General features: G+C 35.9%; 2 protein-coding genes and 1 pseudogene across 8 annotated transcripts; 2 read left to right on the top strand and 1 right to left on the bottom strand.

The window, feature by feature from the left end:
* The first annotated feature begins 352 nt into the window (after window positions 1-352).
* Window positions 353-5943, top strand: LOC110411936 (calcium-dependent protein kinase 8). The gene is made up of 10 exons (XM_021422304.2): window positions 353-493; window positions 1065-1148; window positions 1547-2110; window positions 2796-2919; window positions 3113-3256; window positions 3482-3634; window positions 3724-3839; window positions 3996-4163; window positions 4590-4820; window positions 5469-5943. Exons 3-10 carry the CDS (start codon window positions 1595-1597, stop codon window positions 5613-5615), a joined length of 1599 nt encoding a protein of 532 aa, XP_021277979.1. The 5' UTR covers window positions 353-493; window positions 1065-1148; window positions 1547-1594; the 3' UTR covers window positions 5616-5943.
* A 142-nt stretch (window positions 5944-6085) lies between these two features.
* LOC110411935 (uncharacterized) lies at window positions 6086-21165 on the top strand. 6 transcript variants are annotated; one of them, XM_089782823.1, is made up of 2 exons: window positions 6086-6853; window positions 17574-21165. In XM_089782823.1, exon 2 carries the CDS (start codon window positions 17603-17605, stop codon window positions 19592-19594), a length of 1992 nt encoding a protein of 663 aa, XP_089638949.1. In that variant the 5' UTR covers window positions 6086-6853; window positions 17574-17602; the 3' UTR covers window positions 19595-21165. The 6 variants fall into 6 exon arrangements, 4 of the variants coding, with proteins under 4 accessions (XP_089638949.1, XP_021277976.1, XP_089638948.1 ...); XM_021422301.2 differs by lacking the exon at window positions 6086-6853 and adding an exon at window positions 10441-10500; XM_089782822.1 differs by lacking the exon at window positions 6086-6853 and adding an exon at window positions 13100-15284 and having other exon boundaries at window positions 17581-21164.
* On the bottom strand, window positions 10519-13983 carry LOC110411937 (uncharacterized; annotated as a pseudogene). Its single transcript, XR_016350992.1, has 5 exons — window positions 13969-13983; window positions 13770-13830; window positions 13557-13676; window positions 11632-13174; window positions 10519-11544 (listed from the first exon to the last, which is right to left on the bottom strand). The product of XR_016350992.1 is annotated as an uncharacterized LOC110411937 (transcript).
* Window positions 21166-21740: the final 575 nt, after the last annotated feature.

The following is a 21740-nucleotide window of genomic DNA, read 5'->3' on the forward strand; positions in this document are numbered from 1 at the left end:
TAGTCAAAAGGGTAAAATGGTGCTTTCATATAAGAGAAAGTTGTGTTCTTTTCTAATTTCTTTGTATATATTCACTATTGCTAAATTAAAATTAGAGTTAAAAGAAGAATAATGGTTTTTGACTCTTAAAAGGAAAAGTCTGTTACAAGCAAACAACATTGGAATGATGATGAATTAAATTTCAAACTTATATAAAAAATTTTCAAAAAGAGAAAAAAATTGTCAACTCCAATTATCCTTCAATTTTTATTTATATACATTTCACAATAATTAAAGAATGAAACCCTAACATGAAGATGAACATGAGCACAAAAAGGTCCAAACAGAGGTGTCAAACTTTGACCAGCTTTGGACCTCACCAATGTTCTTGGGTTTGGATTAATCTAAATGTAGCATTATAAAAGTGTCTTGATTTTTGATCTAATCATCCCTAATTATAAGTGGGTTTAAGCTCTAATCATCTCTAATGACCCTCTAAATTTCAACTTGGTTGGTAAGTGTATCCCTTCACCCATCTTCTTCTTCTTGTTTTCATTTTTTTTTTCAAAAATACAAAATGTTTTCAGCTCAAACCTTTTCAAGTACTTTTATTTGCATTTCTATTTGTTTAGCAAACATTTAGAAAGCTCTATTAATGAATTGGAAATAATAATAAAATAAATAACGAAAAGCAAAAATAGAAACAAAAATTTTTATTATACCTTTTTTTTTTTATTTTGAGGTTTGTTTGGGTAATTTTTGGAAGAAAATAATTATAGGAAAAAGGGGGGGAAAAGACAGAAGGGTTCTTGTTCTATCTCTCTCTCTTCCATGGTTGAATCAAGAGAGAAAAGAAAGAAAAAAAAAGTAAATTTTGATTTTTTTTTCTTTTAACAAAAATAAGAAAACAGGGAGAGATGTTTCAGAGAGAGGAAGTCTTTGCAAGCAGAGAGCTTTGACTCTTCTCTCTCTCTCTCTCTCTTATCATCTTTCTAAGCATTTTTTCTCACACATTGAATTGTCTTCCTTTTACATTGTACCCACAAGATATATATAAAAAAAAAAACTTTTCGTTTTCTCTGCAGTGAAAGAAGTTTCATTTCCGAAACCCTGGTGGGTTTTCCTCAGATTCTTTTCTCAGTGCTCAAATTGCAAAAGGAAATTGAAAGGTTGGTTAGTTTAAATATCTTCCTTTAATTTGTAATACATATGTTGTCTTTGTTTAAGGTGGTCCATTGCTTAGACAGATTTTCTGGGTAATTTTTGTTTCTTGTTGGAGGGGTTTGTTTCTGGACACTTTTTTGGTTTGTTTCTGTCTGAAAAATACCTTTCAAAGTTTAAATCTTCCAACTTTCTGGGAAGTTGTTCTTTTTTTTTTTCCCTCATTTTTTGGGATTACCTTTGTTGTATATTTGCCAAAAAAAACCCTTTTTTCTTGAAAGTTGTTTGATGTTGTGGATCTAAGATTTTAATTTTGACTTATTAACTGCATGGTTATCTCACAAGTTTTTGACCTTGATTCCTTATTTTATCTGTGTTGCTTATGGGCTCTTTCATGAAATTTCAGGAAATTTGGAGTTGAGAGCTTTTGCTTGTTTTTGAGTGTTTTTTATTCATGGGAAATTGCTGTGCTACCCCTGGGTCTCCAGTTCAGAGTAATAAAAAAGGGAAAAACAAGAACAAAGCTAATCCATTTTTTGGTGATGATTATGCTGTCCCTAATGGATCTGCTACTACTTTCAAGTTACGGGTTTTGAAGGAACCCACTGGGCATGACATTTCAGCTCAATATGATTTAGGCCGTGAGCTGGGGCGTGGTGAATTCGGCGTAACGTATTTGTGTACTGATGTGAACTCAGGTGATAAATTTGCTTGTAAATCGATATCCAAGAAGAAACTTAGGACTGCAGTGGATATCGAGGATGTGAGGAGGGAGGTACAGATAATGAAGCATTTGCCTAAGCATCCTAATATTGTTTCGTTGAAGGATGCTTATGAGGATGATGATGCTGTGCACATTGTGATGGAACTGTGTGAGGGAGGAGAGTTGTTTGATAGGATTGTTGCAAGGGGACACTACACTGAACGGGCAGCTGCAGGGGTTATGAGGACGATTGTCGAAGTTGTTCAGGTTGAATTCTGAATGATCTTTCTGTTGTTGAATTGACACTGTCTTGCATTTCATGTTTATGGTCATATATGATTTCCACACAGTTATTCCTTATATGTTCGCTATAAAACTGGTTTCAGCATTACATGAGTCCTACTTCTGTTCTTGCTGTTTTGTTTTAAATATTTGTTAATGTTAAATGAGTAGATGTTCTTATTGATTTGAACCTTTTTGAAGCAATATGATAAACTCAATCCATTTGCTTCGTTGGATTTTTGTTGGCTTGGTGTATGACCCACCTTTTCAGATATTTCCTGTGCACTTAACAATCAGTTTGGTAGATTGGATTTTGTCATTTGGTATAAAATCCACATATCTGACAACTTTAGGCATTCATGGTGGATTGTTTATCTTTATGTTTCTAAAAGCTGTTTGTGAGACAAATTATACTATAATTATGTCTCTATGAGCTCATGATAGCTAATAAGGATGTTTTGAAGTACCTTACCTGTTGCTGCCTGGACTTTGGAGTTTTCTTGAAAAAATTGAAATCTTTAACGTTTGGGGTTCAATGTTGTTTCTCTTCACATCTCACTGTGTATATACCTCCATGCAATTGTTCTCTCTTTTCTTTATCTGGACGATGGTGCTTCCATTTAGCATGAAGATAAATAACCTTGTACGCTGTATGCATTTTGTATTGCAGATGTGTCATAAACATGGAGTCATGCATCGTGATCTCAAACCAGAGAATTTTTTGTTTGCAAATAAGAAGGAAACTGCCCCATTGAAGGCAATTGATTTTGGGTTGTCAGTCTTCTTCAAACCTGGTATTGCATATTAAGTATTTGACTATTTAAGCTTTAGAAGTGTTTTTCCTTTTTTCCATCTTTGATGGCAATTAATAGTGTTTTTCCCCTTTTCCATCTTTGATGGCAATTAAGTTCAGACTGCTTTAGTTGTCTCCTTTTTAAAACTATTTCAAGCAGCTCAGTTTTGCCTCAATAATGCCCTTTTTAACAGGTGAGCGTTTTAATGAGATCGTCGGTAGTCCATATTATATGGCTCCAGAGGTTCTTAAACGTAATTATGGCCCAGAGGTTGATGTTTGGAGTGCTGGAGTTATCCTCTATATTTTACTTTGTGGTGTCCCACCATTCTGGGCAGGTTGGTCTTTCAATTTTCAAGGGTTAACCATTTTCTTTTGTTCATTTGACTCTCTGAAGTTAGAGTTCTAGATAGTGGTAGAGATTTGCTTCCAGAGCCTGCGGGCAAAGATAAGGGAGACATCAAGAAAAAGTTTTCTTTTTAAACTGTTTAAACTTTTCTCCATCTACTCTTATATTTTTTAGAAAAATAGATATAAATAACAAGTATCATGTTTTCATGCAGAGACTGAGCAGGGTGTGGCACAGGCAATTATTCGCTCTGTTATTGACTTTAAGAGGGACCCATGGCCAAAGGTTTCTGATAACGCAAAGGACCTTGTAAGGAAAATGCTTAACCCTGATCCAAAGCAGCGTCTTTCTGCTCAGGAAGTGCTTGGTAACCTTCTGTACATTTATCTGGCGTGCTTTATGTATGTTGATATGTATTGCCCTTCTATAAAAAATCATCCAAACTATTGTATGCAGAACATCCATGGTTACAAAATGCCAAGAAAGCTCCCAATGTTCCGCTGGGTGAGACTGTGAAAGCTAGACTCAAACAATTTTCTGTGATGAACAAGCTGAAGAAGAGAGCTCTAAGGGTATTAATTCAAATATCTCCACTTATAGTATATCTACTTTTCAGTTACATGATACAATTTTTTGGGGCTACCTAGGAACTGGTTCGTTATTGGCTGTATACATCTCTAGTTTCTACTTTGTAGTGACCGTAATTTGGAGTTTTCTTGATTTGGCAGGTGATTGCTGAGCATTTGTCACTGGAGGAAGTAGCTGGCATAAAAGAGGCGTTTGAAATGATGGACACTCGAAAACAAGGCAAAATAAACCTTGAGGAGCTTAGGATGGGGTTGCAAAAGCTTGGTCAACAAGTTCCTGATGCAGATTTGCAGATCCTAATGGAAGCTGTAAGATTATTTGTGCCTGACCCCAAAATTTATTTTGTTTTTGATCCCTTCAAATCTAAGAACTAATGATATGACTAATGCAACCCCTTATTTTAAGTTTTATATTGTGTTTAAACATTTGAAGTCTGTAACTAATTTGACAATGTTTTCTCACTCAAGAAAAACCAAAGAGAATATGAAATTTGAGGTGGGGGAGGGGGTATAAAAAAGAAAAGTTAAGCTTCATTATTCTCTACTTCTATCCTCCTAGTCAATTCTTCTCCTTTTGGGAGACATTTGCATAAACTCTATATTCTGATCCTTCACTCCTAAATCGTGAAGAGGGAGAAAGTCAGTTTCCAGAGTCTGACCATATTTCTATGACTAATGTTTCCTATTCAGAATTTCCGGTTTCATTAATTTAATAACTGCAACCTGTTTTAACAGGCTGATGTTGATGGTGATGGAACTCTTAATTATGGAGAGTTTGTAGCAGTTTCAGTTCACCTCAAGAAAATGGCCAATGATGAGCACTTGCATAAAGCTTTTGCTTTCTTTGATCTAAATAAAAGTGGTTATTTAGAGATAGAAGATCTGAGAGATGCCTTAAATGATGAAGTTGACACCAGTAGTGAGGAAGTTATCAATGCCATTATGCATGATGTTGACACTGACAAGGTGAGTACTGCCGCAACTGTAATTTTATGTTCAGTAATTGTGGCTCCTATTTGAACTTAAAAAAGCTTCATCTTGACAATATTTCCTCAAAATATCCATGGCAAGGGCTCATCTTATAGACTGTAGCTAAGAGCAAATTAAAGTCATTTCTCAAATATCTTATTTTAAGCCATATATATTTTCTATCACTATTGATTCTGATTTTGGTTTCCTTTGCATGACGGAATAATGTTTTATTCACTATTGTTTATCTGTTTTTTGCTTGTTCTTTGCATTGGCAGATAATTGTAACGTCTGCGTCTTATCAGTAGTGGAAACCTAATTCTGAAAATGTGATAATTGTACATCTGTTTTATTTGTTGTAGTTGAAACCTTAAACAACCACCCCACTTTGCTTTCATTAACAATCTGGAGAGTATGATGTATTCATCTTATCAATGCCACTTCTCTTCTGCAATCATTCTAGTTTATCGCGCCTCATTGCCTCATCCATGGCCTTTCTGCTATAGATTATTTTATTGAGATATAAAAATGGCTATTTTTGTCCATCTTTTACTTTACATATGTGCAAATCCTGCATGTCTTGTGTTTAGCGCTTGGATGGAAGCTGTGTAATTGGAAGTCAAAGCTTCTACTTTTATGTTGCAGGATGGGCGCATAAGTTATGAGGAGTTTGTTGCAATGATGAAGGCTGGTACCGATTGGAGAAAGGCATCGAGACAATATTCACGGGAAAGATTTAACAGTCTAAGCTTGAAGTTGATGAGGGATGGTTCCTTGCAATTAGCCAATTGAGTATTAAGTGGAATGAAGAAGAATCACAAAAAAGAAACAAATGTTGCTATGGAAAAAATAGAGAATTTCCTTGATTTTTGTTTGGTTGATAAATATTATTGCCAATTTCTTTCTTTCTTTCAATTTAATTTTTCACGTGGAACCTCTGAGATAGGTAGGCTTAGAATGGTGTGGTTATAGTGTCCTTTAAATAGCTGTGTTCGGAATTTGTTTGTGATGAGTTAGTTGCAGAAGGAAGAGGAAAAGGAAAAAGTGTTGGTTATTCTAGCCCACAATTTGTGATTGTAAATATGGCAATCAGGCTTTTAAAGGTGTTTTTGGTTAGAAAGTGTTTGTCTGGCATTCAATTTGTATGTCTCAATTGCTTTCATCATGTGCTGTCAAAAGCCAAAAAGATAGAACCACTCCACCCTCAGCCTTTTAGGTGATTGAGGACTTTGAACGGGGCCTGCTCTGCTTTATTTTACTATCGTCTAAATCATACCTTAAAATGCAGAATCATTTATTGATTGCTCAATGTTCATGTTTCCTGACCCTGTGGTCTAGAGAAAGTTGCAAGTTACTACAAAAATGGCGGCTTATGCTATGGATTTCCTTCCTTTTTCACTCCCTCTTTTCTCCGTTATCAGTTGCCTGCATTTTACTCCAACGGCAGCAGCCAATTGCCATCTATGAATGGGTTGGTGATGAGATTTATTCCTAGAACGCTCAATGTATTCCAAGCTACTTTCTTTGTTCTCAGTCGCTAGCATTAGCTGACGTTGCGGTCAGCCAATATAATATGAAGTTCCCAAACATCGGGGCACTGTGACAATGAAGTTTTCCATTCCCATTGGTCAGGGAACTTATCACCTGCCTGACACAACTTTAAACAATGAAGCAACCTCTGGAAACGTTTTAACTTGCTGTTATAATTAGTTGGCCTTCTGGTTGATATGTTAGGATTTTACAAATTCAATGTGCTACCTTCCCTGCTTATCTCAAAAACTAATAAACTCCTACATTGAACATGTGGCTCTGCAGGGCAGCAGCTCAGGCTCACTTTGACCCAAAACCAACCTGACCAGACACGTTAAAGCAGGGTAGGATGGATTTCAAAGAAAGTCATGTCCGGTTCTAGCAGGCTCCTCGGGACACTTCGGTTCAAAATGTCCTGTTAACCAGCGCTAGATTGCTTAGAGTACTAGTTCAAAAACCTGCGGGTCTGCTTGCAACCTCAATTGCTGAACCTCATGCAGGTAAGTGCAAATTTCACACTGGTCATTAGGTACATAATTTCTATAACTCAAGAGTGACTCGAGTACTAACTACCAGACATTGCATAAGGATATAATCCTGCACATCATCTAATCAAATGCTTTACTCAAAGGACAGTATGCAGACCATGTCAGCTGACAGCACTCTTTAGAGACATGCACAGCTGTTCCCCTCTAATCACCATTCAGAAAGCAAGCAATCTGCAAAACTAAAAATTGATCATAAGCCAGGTTCTAAAGATTGGATTGCATTCCTTGTGTGCCCACCAAACATAGATTCTACTCATATTTGGCATCTTCAACCTCCAAATTTTGACAAAAATTAAGCTTATAAACACATTACACATTACAATGTGAAATGTTTTCATGAATATTTTGCACACTAGATAATTTGATGCTATATGTTTCAGTTTGGCATATCAACGTTTTGACCCATTGAATTCCAGTTTCAACCAAGACTTAACACTTTGAAGCATCAAAACTTCCAATCCAGTATTAGATTGTGCTAAATAGCAAGCATAGAATAAGGTAAGATATATAGCATATGAGCAAGAAAAGCCTACATCAGCACTATAGCTCCGCATTACCTGCTGAGGAAAAGAGAATAGGAATGCGCCATTGATACATTCAATGCATAAGCAACTACATGCACAATTAGTTATTCTTTTCACTATCTACAACCTAGTAAATGCCTACCACAACAAATCTCTCTCTCTCTCTCCTGAGGCTAAATTATCTATGTTGTTCAGCTAAAACTGTTATAGATTAATGATAGCCACGCCTCACCTTAGAAAGTGAGCTCTCAAGTTCAAAATCCCCTGACCCCTAACTTAACTGTCAAAAAGATGTACATATTGCAAATTTGCATAACTTCTATTGCTGAAACTCTTATGAGGTAACGAATTTTGTTAGCTAATTTGATTTCTTCCTCTTGTTTTAAAACAAGAGAGATCGTTGCATTCAGTATTTCATCTGTTTTATATAGTGCCAATGGATTTATATTTATATTAATGGAACCTTTACAATATAAAAAGGGAAAACTTTTCTGATTTTCTCACAGAGGTTTTCCCTTCAATTTTTATCATTTTTGGCTATTTAACTATGCTTTTGTGTGAATGATAGCTATTCCATTAATCACGAACTTTATGCTACAGTAATGAAATAATAATTGTTGTATAAATAATGGTAAAAAGCCCTTCAACAATCAGTAGGAGGCAAACAAAATAATTTCTTATGAATTATCTTCACACAGTTTCTGAAAATCATTTAATGCAGATTCTGTAAACTGTAAGCATCATATTTGTTGCCATTGTAATATCTTCTAATATATCTGCACTGGTTTATAGCATTTAATTTTCTTCCATAAACTGCAATCAAATTGATTTTGTTATGAAATTTCATCAATCAATTTATGATCTTGCATTTGAATTGCTTATTTGCAAACCACCCCCCACCAGAAAGCAATTTAAAAGAACAGAGATTAATAAAAATCATTGATTTTATGTCTATAGATTTATTTATATAATGCTAAATCTTACCCTTATCAAACAGATTTGTCCATCAACTGATAACAATTCAAAACAAAGCCACAAACATTCACAATGGACTACGGATTTAACTTGAGAATCCTGAAAATTGTTACTTTCTGAAAACAGACATGCAACCAGCATGTCATGGTGAGAGTGAAAATGTTTAGAACATTGAACATAGCTAGTTCACAGGCCAGGTTCATCATCCCATACATAAGTAATTGGTTTATACCGGCATTGAGCGTTAGCTTTGTATGTTATATACCTGAGATTCCTTATACAGATGATTAAATTTCAGATAAAACTTAACAAGTTTAAGGAGTCTAGCTGTACAAAAGGATAAGACATGGAGCATTAGCTGTATACAGTGGTATGAAATGACAGTGGGCGCACCCTGTATAGCACTCTATTTCACTGGTAACCTTAGCGCAAGACATGCGTTACTGATATTCGACCAATGAACTTAGCTGTTGCATATTCCACTGTCATTTCACCCAATGAATTTAGAGCGTGAAATATACGACTGCTATATCACCAATGAACTTACTGCCCATTGTGTAACGTAAGGTCACAAGTAACAAATAAGAAAAACTTACATGTAATGTATATCTTTACTTTGTTACCATAAAGAGAAGAAACCTCAATGGTTTAACCTACCCCAGATGGTCTCCTAGACCACTCTCTTAAATTTAGAAGAACAACTTGGTATCGCCTAGCATTCTTGGTGAGTTCCTCTCCCCATCTTTTCTTCCTTTCTACTAAGGAGATGAGATGCCACACTTTTTTTGTTGTTTCCATAGTATTAACGTTTATGAGAATTTCTCCTCTCTTTATAGTCCTTTATCAGTACTTTTCCATCATGATTGGTATCGCCTAGCATTCTTGGTGAGTTCCTCTCCCCATCTTTTCTTCCCTTCCTACTAAGGAGATGAGATGTCACACTTTTTCTGTTGTTTCCATAGAACTAACCTTCATCAGAATTTCTCTTCTCTTCCATCATGATTAGTGAATACCTGGAAGTATATTCTTTTGATTTTGGATTTGATTATCCTTCCAGTTGATAGATTTGATTTTGGATTAGATTATATATTTAATTGAGAGATTTTTATAATTCTTTATATTAGATCAACCCTCCACCTGATATATTACAATTTCTTTTTGCAGCATTTGATTTGCTTGATTTCTTTTCTCCGTACATGATCCAATCGGTTGAAAGCTGCTCAGCTATTGATTGTAATTAATCTCTTCATATTTGTTGGACAATTTTGTCAATTATTATTATTTTTTAGACAATCAACTATTCATTCTACTTCCTTTTTGCATTTATAGGTCTTCTGTGATGATCAATTAAAGTCCCGTGAAAGTGATTGTATCATTTCATCCAATCAACCAGTAGACTCCACAGATTAAAGTACACTCGCAAAGTGTGAAAACTGATGCACACATGCAGGTTCAAGTCCTCTAAATTATGTGGTCTGTAATGGTGATTTCTGATTTATAACTTTGATAGCCAAAACATCACATTGACACTTTCTAACATTTCAGGCATATAACTAGCAATTTTCAACATTGACTGAAATTAAACTTTGATATGATAAAAAAGTTGAGTCATGTAGTGGTCATAAGAAAACAAGGTACAGATTGTCAAAATTAATTACATGTTTTGTGTGTTTCTGTTGACTGAGATTAAACTTTGATATGAAAAAAAAGTTGAGTCATGTAGTGGTCATAAGAAAACAAGGTACAGATTGGCAAAATTAATTACATGTGTTCTGTGTTTCTGTAGTCTTGTAAACTATATTATTGCTTCTTGGTAACCATTTCATAGTTAAATAAAGACAATCAATTTTATGATAAAATTGAAACCAGGATCTGCCACTGACAGGCTAGCACTCTGGAATCTGGACTAGTGTTTGAAAGAACTTAAACAATAAATTACAACATCAGAACTGATTTGTTCATTAGTAAACAGGGGAAAAAAAAAAAAGAATTCCTAGATTGCAGTTTTAGACATGGCAAAGGTTTCTATTAAGTGTTTTGCAGTGAAGGACGAAAAGGTTAGACATTGCCATCTCTGTTCTATCAAATTCAGATCTTCCTGTAAGTTCCAAATGGTGCATTTATAATGATTTTCAAGTTTATTTAAAGCTTAATTGTTTTAACTGAATTGATATCTCATATGCATGAATTCGACTTTTCATCTTTTCATGTTGCCTTCAATCTAATTTTGTAAAAAGCTCTAATGATTTCTTTTATCAGGATGATTTATGTACATTTAAGTCAAACCTGTGACATATTGTAGAAAGCCCCTAATTTAATATATTTTTAGCTACATGCTCTCCGTGGTAGAAAACAAAATAACATGGTATAACTGCATAGCACCAGCGGAGAAATTGCAGCCTATACAGTAGCAGTCAAGTTAGGGTTCGCAAAATATTCTAAAAGCATCTCTAATTTAGCAAGTATAATCTCAACTCAACCCTAAGGAATCACTTAATCTGGCTTTAGGTATAATCTATCAACAGTTGTAAGGATTTATTCTTGCTTTTAGCCTTTGCATAAGTCCTTTTTATGGAATGATTAACAATTTTTATGTTGAAATTTGGTGCCAGAAAATGGTTCCAAGTCAAGAAGTTGGCAAGAAAGCTACCTAGAAAAGAAGCTAAATTAATACATTTGGAACGTAGAAAAGGTCCTAGGAGATTCAAAGTAACTGTAAATGCATTTTGTTCTGAGGTTGGTTATCTCCGAGGAAGGAAGAGAGAGAGACAAAGAGAATTCTTAGCATCAGTTGATGAAGTTGTGTGTGATATTAACTATAATAAAAGACTGAACCAAACTAAGCTCTCATTTCAAAAAAGCAAGCAAGAAATATACTTCGTTTTATTTTAATTCATTAGCAGTCATACATCCTTGACGAAATGGAACAAATACTCACCTTTTCTTAACTGTTCATTCCGTTTTGACGAGTTTGCCTTTGCTTCTTGTTGCTGCTTTTGCCTTACCTACCTTTCTTCATTTGGGTTTGACAAATCAGACTCTTGTTCCCATCAAGACATTGGCATGATCTCTCATCTTCATTTCTTCTTCTGAAGAAACAGCTCCTTTCTACAATTTCACCTTCTTAGTGCATCCTTATGGCTTCTGTTTCAAAATTTTTAGTAGCTTCTTTAGGTATTTTTTGTAAATAAGAAAATGAAAAAAAGACTCATAACGTTTTTAAAAACTTACCCCACCAGGTTCTTCCACATAACAGATTCATTAGTTACCATATTGCTTCTTCCACTCAATAGCTCCTCTTCATCTTTTTCAAGTTAAACAGCAAAGTCTACATGTGCAGCCAGCTTCTCTTTTCATCTTTCACATTGTGATGGTTTGAGAAAGAGAGAAGTAATATAATCTTCTTCATCTGTTACTGTTTCATGAGTTTTTTCTACCTCAGTAGCCGCATCTCCACTAATCTTACATGCTTCTGGAGCAGTTCTGTTCTTTGCCAAGAAATTGAACTGGGTAGTTTGAGCTGCATTTGACACTCCTTCTATTTCAGTTGCTTCCTTAGCAAGAGCTTCATTCTTTCTACTCTTCCTCTGGTAATTTAGTTTCCTGGTTATCTTCGTTGTTGCTATCAAAATCCAGTTTGGTTGTCTTCACTTCATCATGATGCATGTGAGCCTACATATCTGCAGGCTGCTTCACCCCACAATTGCTATCGTTCCTGCTCAAAGACTTAGAGGTCCTCATTCTTAGAGCCTTTTGCATAAGTTTTTTCCTTTAACTCTTCAGCCTTTTTGCTAATTCAGCAATGATAATCTTCAGGAAGTCATCTTTCACAGCTTTCCCTCTTTCTTTAATGTCACAGTTGTCTGATCCCATGCTCCAGAAGTCAGAATGAGACTTCACTACGGTAACTTCTGCTTCAAATTCTTCAGTAGCTCTCTTAGCATTTTCTGAAAAGAAATTAGCATTTGTCACTGCTGCACCATTAACATTTCTTGAGTTCTCTTTCATCACATATTCCTACTGTTGGCAGAATCTAAACTACCAACTTTTCTTTCAGAACACAGCTCCCTTTTCAACTTGAAACTGTCAGTTGGCATTACCTTGAGTTCAAACCATTCTTTCCTTAAGTCCAACACCTCTTTGTCACCATCTTCATACAGAATCCTATGCAGCCAATTCTTGTTATCAAAAGCAACAATGCGTCCTGTGAACCATCTGCGTGAACCTGACCAGTAGACCTTGCCTCTTTTGCCAACTACAAATTCATTGTCATTCTCCTCCAGCTTAACCATGCGGAAAGCAGGAACCTCTTTCCTAGGATGAAGCCTAGACTAACTTTTCTATGAAGATGAGAAATACGCACAAACTATTTCTCCATCTGCACCCCTCTTTTGCATCATTGGAGTGTCTATGTTCTTGTTGTCCTCTTTCTGGACAGTGTTGTCTACCTCTGTCTGTCCATTGCCAATGGGAACCCCTTCACCAGTCTGACTCTCCTCCTGCTTAGAGCACTCTGTCTTGGAGTTACCTTTCATAGTCATCTGTTCAGTACTTTCTTTTCCCTTAAAATTATCAGTACAATTTTCTGACAAGCTTTCTGTTCCTCTATATTTACCTTCCCTAGATCTCCCCCTAACAACCTTCCTCATCCTTTCTTTTGTCAGACTCCCTATAATCAGGTCAGTATCCTTGGCTATGTCATTTGGTGCCATCTGCCAGTAGTTTCGCTACAACACAAGTCCATAAATCTTTCTATTGGCTTTCCTGTTAATGCCTTATCAGCCATCTTGAGAAGCAGAATATCTAACCTAAATACTTGTGGAATTCAAGTTTAGTCAAGATATATCCAGAAAGGAACCCAGAAGAAAAACAAGAGTGCTAAATAAGGGAAGAGTTAGAAGAATAGCCCCAAATCATAGTAGCACAAAACATGTTCAAACTCTTGATCTCATCTACAACCATAAGTACTTATTTAAGTCGGTGTTGCAAGAATTTCTCCTTAAGCCAGAGCTTTTGCATGACCTGAAATTCTGGAAATTACAAGGTTTCCTAGTTAAATGCAAAATTCTACTTAAGATAATTTCCCAAAGTAAGAATTCTTAATGAAATGGAGCCTTGTATGATTGATGAGGAACCATCGACTGTCAGTAACTTACAAGAATGAAAAGGTTGAACTACAACCTCTATATCATCTCTCAACCCTATCACAGTGAAGAAAAGATCATAGGTGCAAGAAGTTTTTAGTGCTTGAAAGCAACATGGCTGCAGAAGATGACCTAATATTCCAGTATAGAAGAAAACTCATACATCAGATGATATAATTAATGCATTTAAGAAAGCTCACAAGTGAAACAGGAAAAAGCTGATACCTTGGTTCTTCATAGTTTGTAAACTACCAAACAAACCAGAACGAATGGAAAAAGGTGAAATCTGTAGAAACAAAGACCCAAACAAATAAATGCACATAAAAATCAAAATGTCAGGAGGAATCCATAAGTGCAAATAACAAAAACTTTAAAACAAGAAAAATAGAAACCCATATGCATCAAAGCTTAGAAAACTACCTACATGCCCAACAACCATAGATAGCATTTAGGAATTGGATAGCACATTTGCAGGACAGCATTGAAATTCACCCATAAACTCTGGCTGGAATGCCGTCACAAATAATCTTTTCAAGGAATCACAACCCTTGATAGAGTTCTGTGATTTCTTCCGAGTTGTTAGGCTTCAAAAGGGGGCGGGAAATCTAATGGGATATGACACGTGGCTGGCTGTGGGTTGGTTTTGTGTTGTGTGTCAACTGTCATGCACTTCTCCAGTAGTCCTCCATCCCGTGAGTGTGGACTGCGGAGTTGTACAGCTTACAAGTTAAGACTTAAGCCAGGGGAAACGTGCCCTTTAAAGTAAAAATGATATGGTGTTGCACCCCAATTCCTAAATAAATGCATATAAAATTGTTGTTTATTATCTATGGGTTTCTAAGTTATATTATTTATTTATTTTAATGCAAATTACTATTTATTTTTATGTTTTCCTTTTTGAATTCCAACTATTTGGCATCTTGAGTAGTAATAATCTAATTTTTGGTATATTTTATTATATAAAATTGTTTTTAGTTAGTGCCTAAAAACATATTTAGGGATGGGATTATCAATTTATGAATAAATCAAGTAATTCATAAATAAAATATTATAATTAGATTAACATATTAATGATGTGTAGTGAGACAAACATTGTTTTCATTAGAAAAACACAGATTTTGATGATTAAAAGTTTCTTTCTTTCTTTTTTTATCAATTTTCCTTTCTCCTTTGAAAATATGTAGAAGCTAGAAAACATGTAGAAAAAAGAAAAGAGTGCTAAGAAGGCATCTTACTTGCATAATCACCGCACTAGAAGTGAAGCTGGATTTTACAACTAAAGACAGAGGGTACAAGTAAATGCTGCTGAGTGCTGAGTTGCGAGTTGCAACAGAAAGCCAAGCACAGTTAGCCACGTGTCACAACCCAACAGCATTCCCGCCACTTTTCAAAGCTGACATGGCTTTGAGTGTGTTGTTTGTGCCTATCCAATGCTTACATTATAGAAAGCCCAACAAAGCAGACGCAGCGCTTGTAACTTACCAACAAACCTCACCTGGCACATTCTAGCTTACTTAAACTGACACTCAGGCTTGTCCTGTCTTTTCTTCTTTTGTTTTTATTTTCCCTCTCTTGCTCGCCAAGAAGCAGTTTTGGCCTTTTGGGTATTCTTGTTTCTCACTGTGTAAAGAAGAGAGGGTTTTATAGATCCTTTTGTGTTTTTGAGGGTTTCAGTTGAGAAAGCTTTTGGGGTTGTTCATAGTTTGCAAAGCCAAAGCTTTTGTGTGACTGCAATTCAAGGTTAGGTGCCTTGCCTCTTGTTCCCTTCCTTTCGTTTATACATTTTATTGGCTACATTTCTTATCTATCTGCATTTCCTGATTTTTGCATGTCAAAGTTTTCAATTTTTCTAATCTAGGTAAAGGTTATGGTTTTCAGTTCAGCAGTTGTATCAATTCTTTGGATTGGAGGTTCTTTTGTTAAAACTGGGCCTCTGGGGTTTTTGTTTTTGGCTAAAGGTTAAGTCTTTATGTGCTTTTCTGTGAAAATTCCTCTTTCAAGCGATTCTGATCCCCAAAAACTGCTAAGTTCCTGAAAGGAAAACAGTTATAACAAAGCCATCTTAATAATTCCCTTGAAAGTACCCTAGTTTTCACCTTCTTTCTGCTATAAAATTATCTGATCACCATTTGACTATAGCCAGGTTCTTCGTTTATGAAGGGGTTTTATGTGACATTTGGTTTTTATTTTCATTTTTAAGTTTTAATTATGAAGCATTTCTTGCCATTGGGGGTTTTTTTGCCTTAAGGATTCAATTTTTTGATAATGTTGGTTTCAAGCCTCTCTTGAAAGTCTTCAACTCATTTTATTCAAGATAAAAAGGTCTTTTCTGATGAATCTGGGGTTTCCAGTATCAGTCGTCTGGTCTTGGTCCTGGATTTATTTGCTTATCACTTTTATATTCCTCTTAAAAGTTCTTATCGTTTCAAAAAAAGAATTGACACCGAATGCCTTGTTTGGACTGCTTTAATTTCACCACCTTTTCTTAATTCTCGCGATTGTACATGACTTAGCTCTATGTTTATGTAGTTCTAATCATCAATTCTGATAATGAAGGCTTCTAATGTGAAAAATAGATAAATAAGTAGAGTGTAGGTACTTATGTGTCTTGATTAAGTTCATCTTTTTGTTCATAAAAAAGTTTCTTTTTCCCTTAAAAAAAACTAGTATCTTTCTTACCAGACCACAAAGGCAAAGGTTTCAAGCTTTGAATCAGAGCTATCTTGTCTAAGCTATCTTGTGTGTGTCTTCTTTTTCTTCTTGAATTCTTTCACCTCAATTGTTATTGCACAAGCAATTTTACACATTCAAACTACTAACTGTCATCTGACACAAGCCCCCAAGTAGCATCCTGCAAATTTGACTAGCAAAGAGTTCCAAAACTTCAATGCCTTCTTCCGTAGGGTTTAGAGAGGTTGAAGAGAATAATGGACTAGCTACACACTATGCAATTTGACAAACCTTTTCCCTGACCATTTAGAATGTTGTGATGATTATTGGACCTCAGGAGTTCCGTTTGACTTAAACTCAGAAATCTTAAGAACTTTACTCTTAATAGGCTTGATGTGACTGCTTTTGTTTCACTGTTTCTACCTGCTTAACTGGTGTGTTCTCATCCAACAAACTTCAGAGGATTAGTCCAGCCTAATGGAATCCCTGGAGTTCGATGGTTGTGAATTTGATGAACTAGGTGATGATACCACATAAAATGTTCAGTGTTGAGTTTTAGGGAATTTCTTGAATCATTTCAAGTTTAATACATATTGCTTAATTTCTATGCAATGCGTGAGCATTTCAATACTCAACCATCTAAATTGTGAGCATTGCAAAATATTTTTCCATGCTTCATTAAAGCTTTAGCAGGAAGCTGTTCTGCATAGGGCCTAAAACAATTCCATTTCATCCATTGCCACACCTGTAAGAATATCAGCAACAGCATATATCTCCCATTAACATGTATAACTCAATATAAACACTTACAAAAACTCCTTTTGGAAATTTTTAAGATCAAGGAGCATCCCTTATAACTTAGGTCATCTCTGCAGCCATTTTACTTGTAGCCTCTAAAACATTGCTTAATCCATCATACCTAGGGTCCTTTCTTCACTGCCATAGGGTTGAGAAAAATTAAAGGTGTGTGTGGTTCAATTATTTTCAAATTCTGTCAGGTCAGTTATGGATGGTTGATGGTTCCTCATGACTAAAACAAGGCTCATTTCAGAAAGAACTCTTACTTTGGGCAATTGTCTTGAGGGAACGAATAATTTTGTATTTTACTAGGAACCCTTGTAATTTGATTGACAAATATTCTAGAATTCCAAGTCATGCAAGAGGTCTGGGTTGAGGAGAAGTTCTTGCAACACTAAATAACTTAAACAAGCATTTATGGCTGTGGATGAGATCAAGAGATTGAACATGTTGTATGTTACTTTGAGTTGGGACTATCTTCTAAATTCATTATTTTGCACCCTTCATTTTCCTTCTGGTTTCCTTTCTGAATATGTCTCAACAACACTTCAATTTTGTAAGTTTTCAGGTTTGATATTCTGTTTCTCAAGATGGCTGATAAGGTAGCAGAAAGGGCCAATAAGAAAATATATGGACTTGTGTATTCTAGGGCAAGCAGTGGCAGAGGCAAACCAAATGAGATAGCCAGGGATGATGACCTAATTATAGGGAGTCTGCCGAAAGAAATGATGATGAAGCTTGTTAGAGGAAGATCTAACAGTGTTAGATACAGAGCAAAAGAAAGCTTGACAGAAAATTGTATTGAAAATTTTAAGGGAAAAGAAAGTACAGAAATGATAACTATGAAAGGAAATTCCAAGGCAGAGTGCTCTAAACAGGAGGAGAGTCAGACCAGTGAAGGGGCTCCCATCGGCAATGGACAGGTAGAGGTAGACAACACTGTCCAGAAAGATGACAACAAGAACACAGACACTCCAATGAAGCAGAAGAGGGGTGCAGATGGAGAAATAGTTCATGCATATTTCTCATCTTCAGAGAAAAGTTTGTCTAGGCTTCGTCCTAGGAAAGAGGTACCTGCTTTCCGCATGGTTAATCTGGAGGAGAGTGACAATGAATTTGTAGTTGGTAAAAGAGTCAAGATCTACTGGTCAGGTTCACGCAGATGGTTCATTGGACGCATTGTTGCTTTTGATAACAAGAATAGGCTGCATAGGATTCTGTATGAAGATGGTGATAAAGAGGTGTTGGACTTAAGGAAAGAACGTTTTGAACTTGAGGTAATGCCAACTGACAATTTAAAGTTGAAAAGTGAACCCCATTCTGCTGGAAAAGCTGATGGATTGGATAGTGGCAATGTTAGAGAAGCTGTGATGAAACAGAACTCAACAGATCTTACTAGTGCAAAAACAATGACAAAGAGTTCAGAGTCCACGAAGAAAAAAGGAGCAAAGAAAGAGGGCAAAAGGACAAGCCGCAAAACATACAAGAAGGGCACTGAAGTTACCATGGAGGATTTGGTCTCCAATGTGGCTGTGATCCCAGAGAAAGTTGGTGAAGTAGTAACTAATAAGGCCAGTGACATGGAAAAACCTGGTCAGGCAAGTCCTGAAGAAGATGAATCTAATTTCATTTCAGAAGTTGTCAAAGAAGCTGCTGAGGAGTTTAAAGCAGAAACAACTGTAGGTAAGTCTCATTCTGAGTTCTGGAGTGTGGGATCAGACAACAGTAGGATTAAAGAAAGCGGGAAAGCTGTGGAAGATGACTCCTTAAATATCAGCATCGCAGAATTAGCAAAAAAGCCAAAGGGTTCAAGGAAAAGACTTATGCCTAGAGCTAAAAGGATGAGGGTCAACAAAGCTTTAACTAGAGAATTTGGCAATGTTTTGGAGAAGCTGGAGGCAGATATGAAGTCTCATGTTCAGTGTGATGAAGTAAAGACCACAGAAATGGATATTGATATCAACAGTGAGGCAATGGAAGTTAATCTTCAGAACATTAGCAGTGAAACACTTGGAAAGAAAGCAAGTGAAGGAGATGAAACATCAAATGACGCTTCATTTACTACACTGGATCTCACTTCAAAGAACAAAACTGCTAAAGGACCTGGTGATGTCAGTAGAAATGCAGCTAATGAGGTGGAAAACCTGACAAAGACAGAAAATAGAACAGCTGAACAAGCTGTCATTCCTAGTCTGTTCTTAAACCCTCATGATGTCAAAGATGAGAGGGAGGTCCTGGCTGCTCATCAAATGGAATTTGCTGCTTCCATTAACAAGGGTGAAGATGAATTAATAACCGGGATCACCAGTGTTCAAAGATTTGAACATATTGACAGCACGAATACTAACCGTGAGACAGAATCTATCCTGGAAGCTGAGAGCATGAAGCCCTGTGAATCATCTTACTGTCTGCAGCCTATTGTAAGTCCAGAAGAACCAAAGCCAAATGTTTTGCAGGCAAAAGTCAAATTGGAGAATAGTGAATCTGATAAAGAATCCAAAGAAGGCACGGACTTCATCAGTGTGAGAAATGAAAGCTATTCTAGCAAGGAAAGCCAAAGCAATAATGGTGCTGCAAGCTGAAGTAGTCCTGGACAATCTGCAGTTTAAACAAAGTACGTGTGTTTTTTAGGCCTAAAGGTTATTGAAGTAGGTGGGCATCTATATCCTTTGGCTTGGCATTGTTTTTCTTTAAGCATGTGTCATTTACTTTGTTCATCGCACATCTTCAAATTCTACTTGTGTTATTTGGACTCCGTAGAAAAGACTTATATGTTCCTAACTGATTCTCTTTCTGCAGGTGGTAATTGATTCTGAGAACAAAGTTGTGTTTGCACTTGTAATTGGTTTGTGTATCAGCTGTTAATGCAATTACATATGTGAATGTGTTATAAAAGAATTTCTTTCTATCTTTTCTGCCTTTTTCTTCCTCTGCAAACATCTATGTTATGTTATTCATAAAGATTTTGATGAAATAAGATAATCCTTCAGGCCACTAAAATGCGAATATCTAATTATTCCCTTGGAGAAGTAAAATAAATCAAGATTTTTGTATTGACCATTAATGCTTATGAGTTCTTGTCTTTGGTAGGGATTGCTAATGATTTCCCTAGTATCTTGACCACAGGTCACTATTCTGCAATTATCTTGTACGTATTTTGGTAAATCAACCTACACGTTTCATCCAATGTCAATTTTGAAAATTTGTATTGTTTAATTTTTGCAGGTAAATATATATTGACAGACATATGAAGGGGTTTTTGGATGCCATGAACACTGGATTATCAAGATTCAGCAATGTTGGCAAGCCAGCAACTTCTCATGGAAATAGGAGGCTTAGCTGAGATGTGCATAGAGATGGTGACTTGATAGGGAGACAAAGAAACGGGTAGGCTAACTTGGTAATTCTGAAGTTAAGACACAGAAATGGGTAGAACAACAAGACAATACCAAAGTCGAGTAGCTTCTTGGGAAAAAAATATGGTTATTTTTGTCTGTTCGAGAAAAGATGAAACCATACTATCTTCACCAGTCATTACCTGGTGCATGTTCTATATTAACTATGTTACTTCATGAATGAGGTTTATATGTTGAATGATTTCAGCGCTCTTATTACCCATGACCTCTGTTGGTATCTTGTTAGATGTAATGGGTGAATGGGTATTCTCTCCAAAGCTGTTATAACAATTATTGATAGATGTTTCTGAAACGTTTGATCTGGTGGGTTAATGGCAATTCTCTCAGCAGCTGTTAGCCTGCTAAAATCATATTGATTTTTCTGAGGAATTTAGGATGTGGGTTGCATCTTCAGCAATGAAGTTATCAGTTTAATTTATAGCCAACAAAACTGAGTGGTACCTCTTCTATGCCCGCTCCTGCTTTCCAGTGGGATACAAGTCCCACCAAAAGCCCCACAGAATCTTCCTTGTCCTTTCACTCATTGAAGGGGCACTGTCCTATTCAAAGCATTGTGTTGGTGTACTCAAAAGGTAACTCCGAACCAAAACTCAATGAATTGCCAGAGTTTTCTCACCTGACCTTTAAACGTGGAAGAAATTTTCTGCGATGACAAATTGCAGCACTCAGTCAATCTGGAATCTGAAACAATTCCAGGTGGTCTAACATTTCTTCATGGGATTTCTCACCCTTTTGGCATTTGCTTTATATATATATATATATATATATATATATATTTCACCCTGTAAGCTCACTTTTTTTTTAGTAGAGAATGATAATTGCTGGTAGCAGCCAAAATATAAAAATCAAGGAGCAAAGGGCCCATTGGAAAAAGCGGCCAAGCGCCCTTTTTCCATTAAAGCGGTGGTCCTCAGCCTGTCTGGTTCAGGTTGGTACTGCTGATATGTTTAAAAAGGGTTTGGGTGGGAATCAAAAAAAGTGTTTGATATTGTTGCGTGTTGCCACTATCCTATTTGTTAGAAAAATAGTGATATTTTATAAAACTTCATCTTACATTATTTAGTTACAAAAGATGTTAAGTGATTTATATTAGTAAATTCATTATGAGTTTGTTGTAAGTATGAAAAAAAATTAAACTCGCGCATACACAAAATAAAACCAAGTCATGAAAAAGTGTGCAATTTTTTGTTGTGCATAAAAATGCCCGTGAGTTAAACCCAAATGATATTTATACCTTAATAGTTTTTTTTTTTACCTTAACTTGACTCAGTCCTTTTACAGTGATAAAGAAAGAATTAGTCTTTGATTGAAT

This window comes from Theobroma umbraticum, unplaced genomic scaffold, assembly GCF_002168275.2.
Source record: "Theobroma umbraticum cultivar Fairchild unplaced genomic scaffold, ASM216827v3 scaffold_95.0, whole genome shotgun sequence".
Lineage (NCBI taxonomy): Eukaryota > Viridiplantae > Streptophyta > Magnoliopsida > Malvales > Malvaceae > Theobroma > Theobroma umbraticum.

What these genes read in the sequence shown, in the direction of transcription:
- LOC110411936 (XM_021422304.2), top strand. Translation starts at nt 1,595, where the DNA reads ATGGGAAATTGCTGTGCTACCCCTGGGTCTCCAGTTCAGAGTAATAAA. An exon ending in TGAAGAAGAGAGCTCTAAGG is followed by an intron (nt 3,840 to 3,995) that starts GTATTAATTCAA and finishes TTGATTTGGCAG; the next exon opens with GTGATTGCTGAGCATTTGTC. An exon ending in ATGATGTTGACACTGACAAG is followed by an intron (nt 4,821 to 5,468) that starts GTGAGTACTGCC and finishes TTTATGTTGCAG; the next exon opens with GATGGGCGCATAAGTTATGA.
- LOC110411935 (XM_089782823.1), top strand. Translation starts at nt 17,603, where the DNA reads ATGGCTGATAAGGTAGCAGAAAGGGCCAATAAGAAAATATATGGACTT.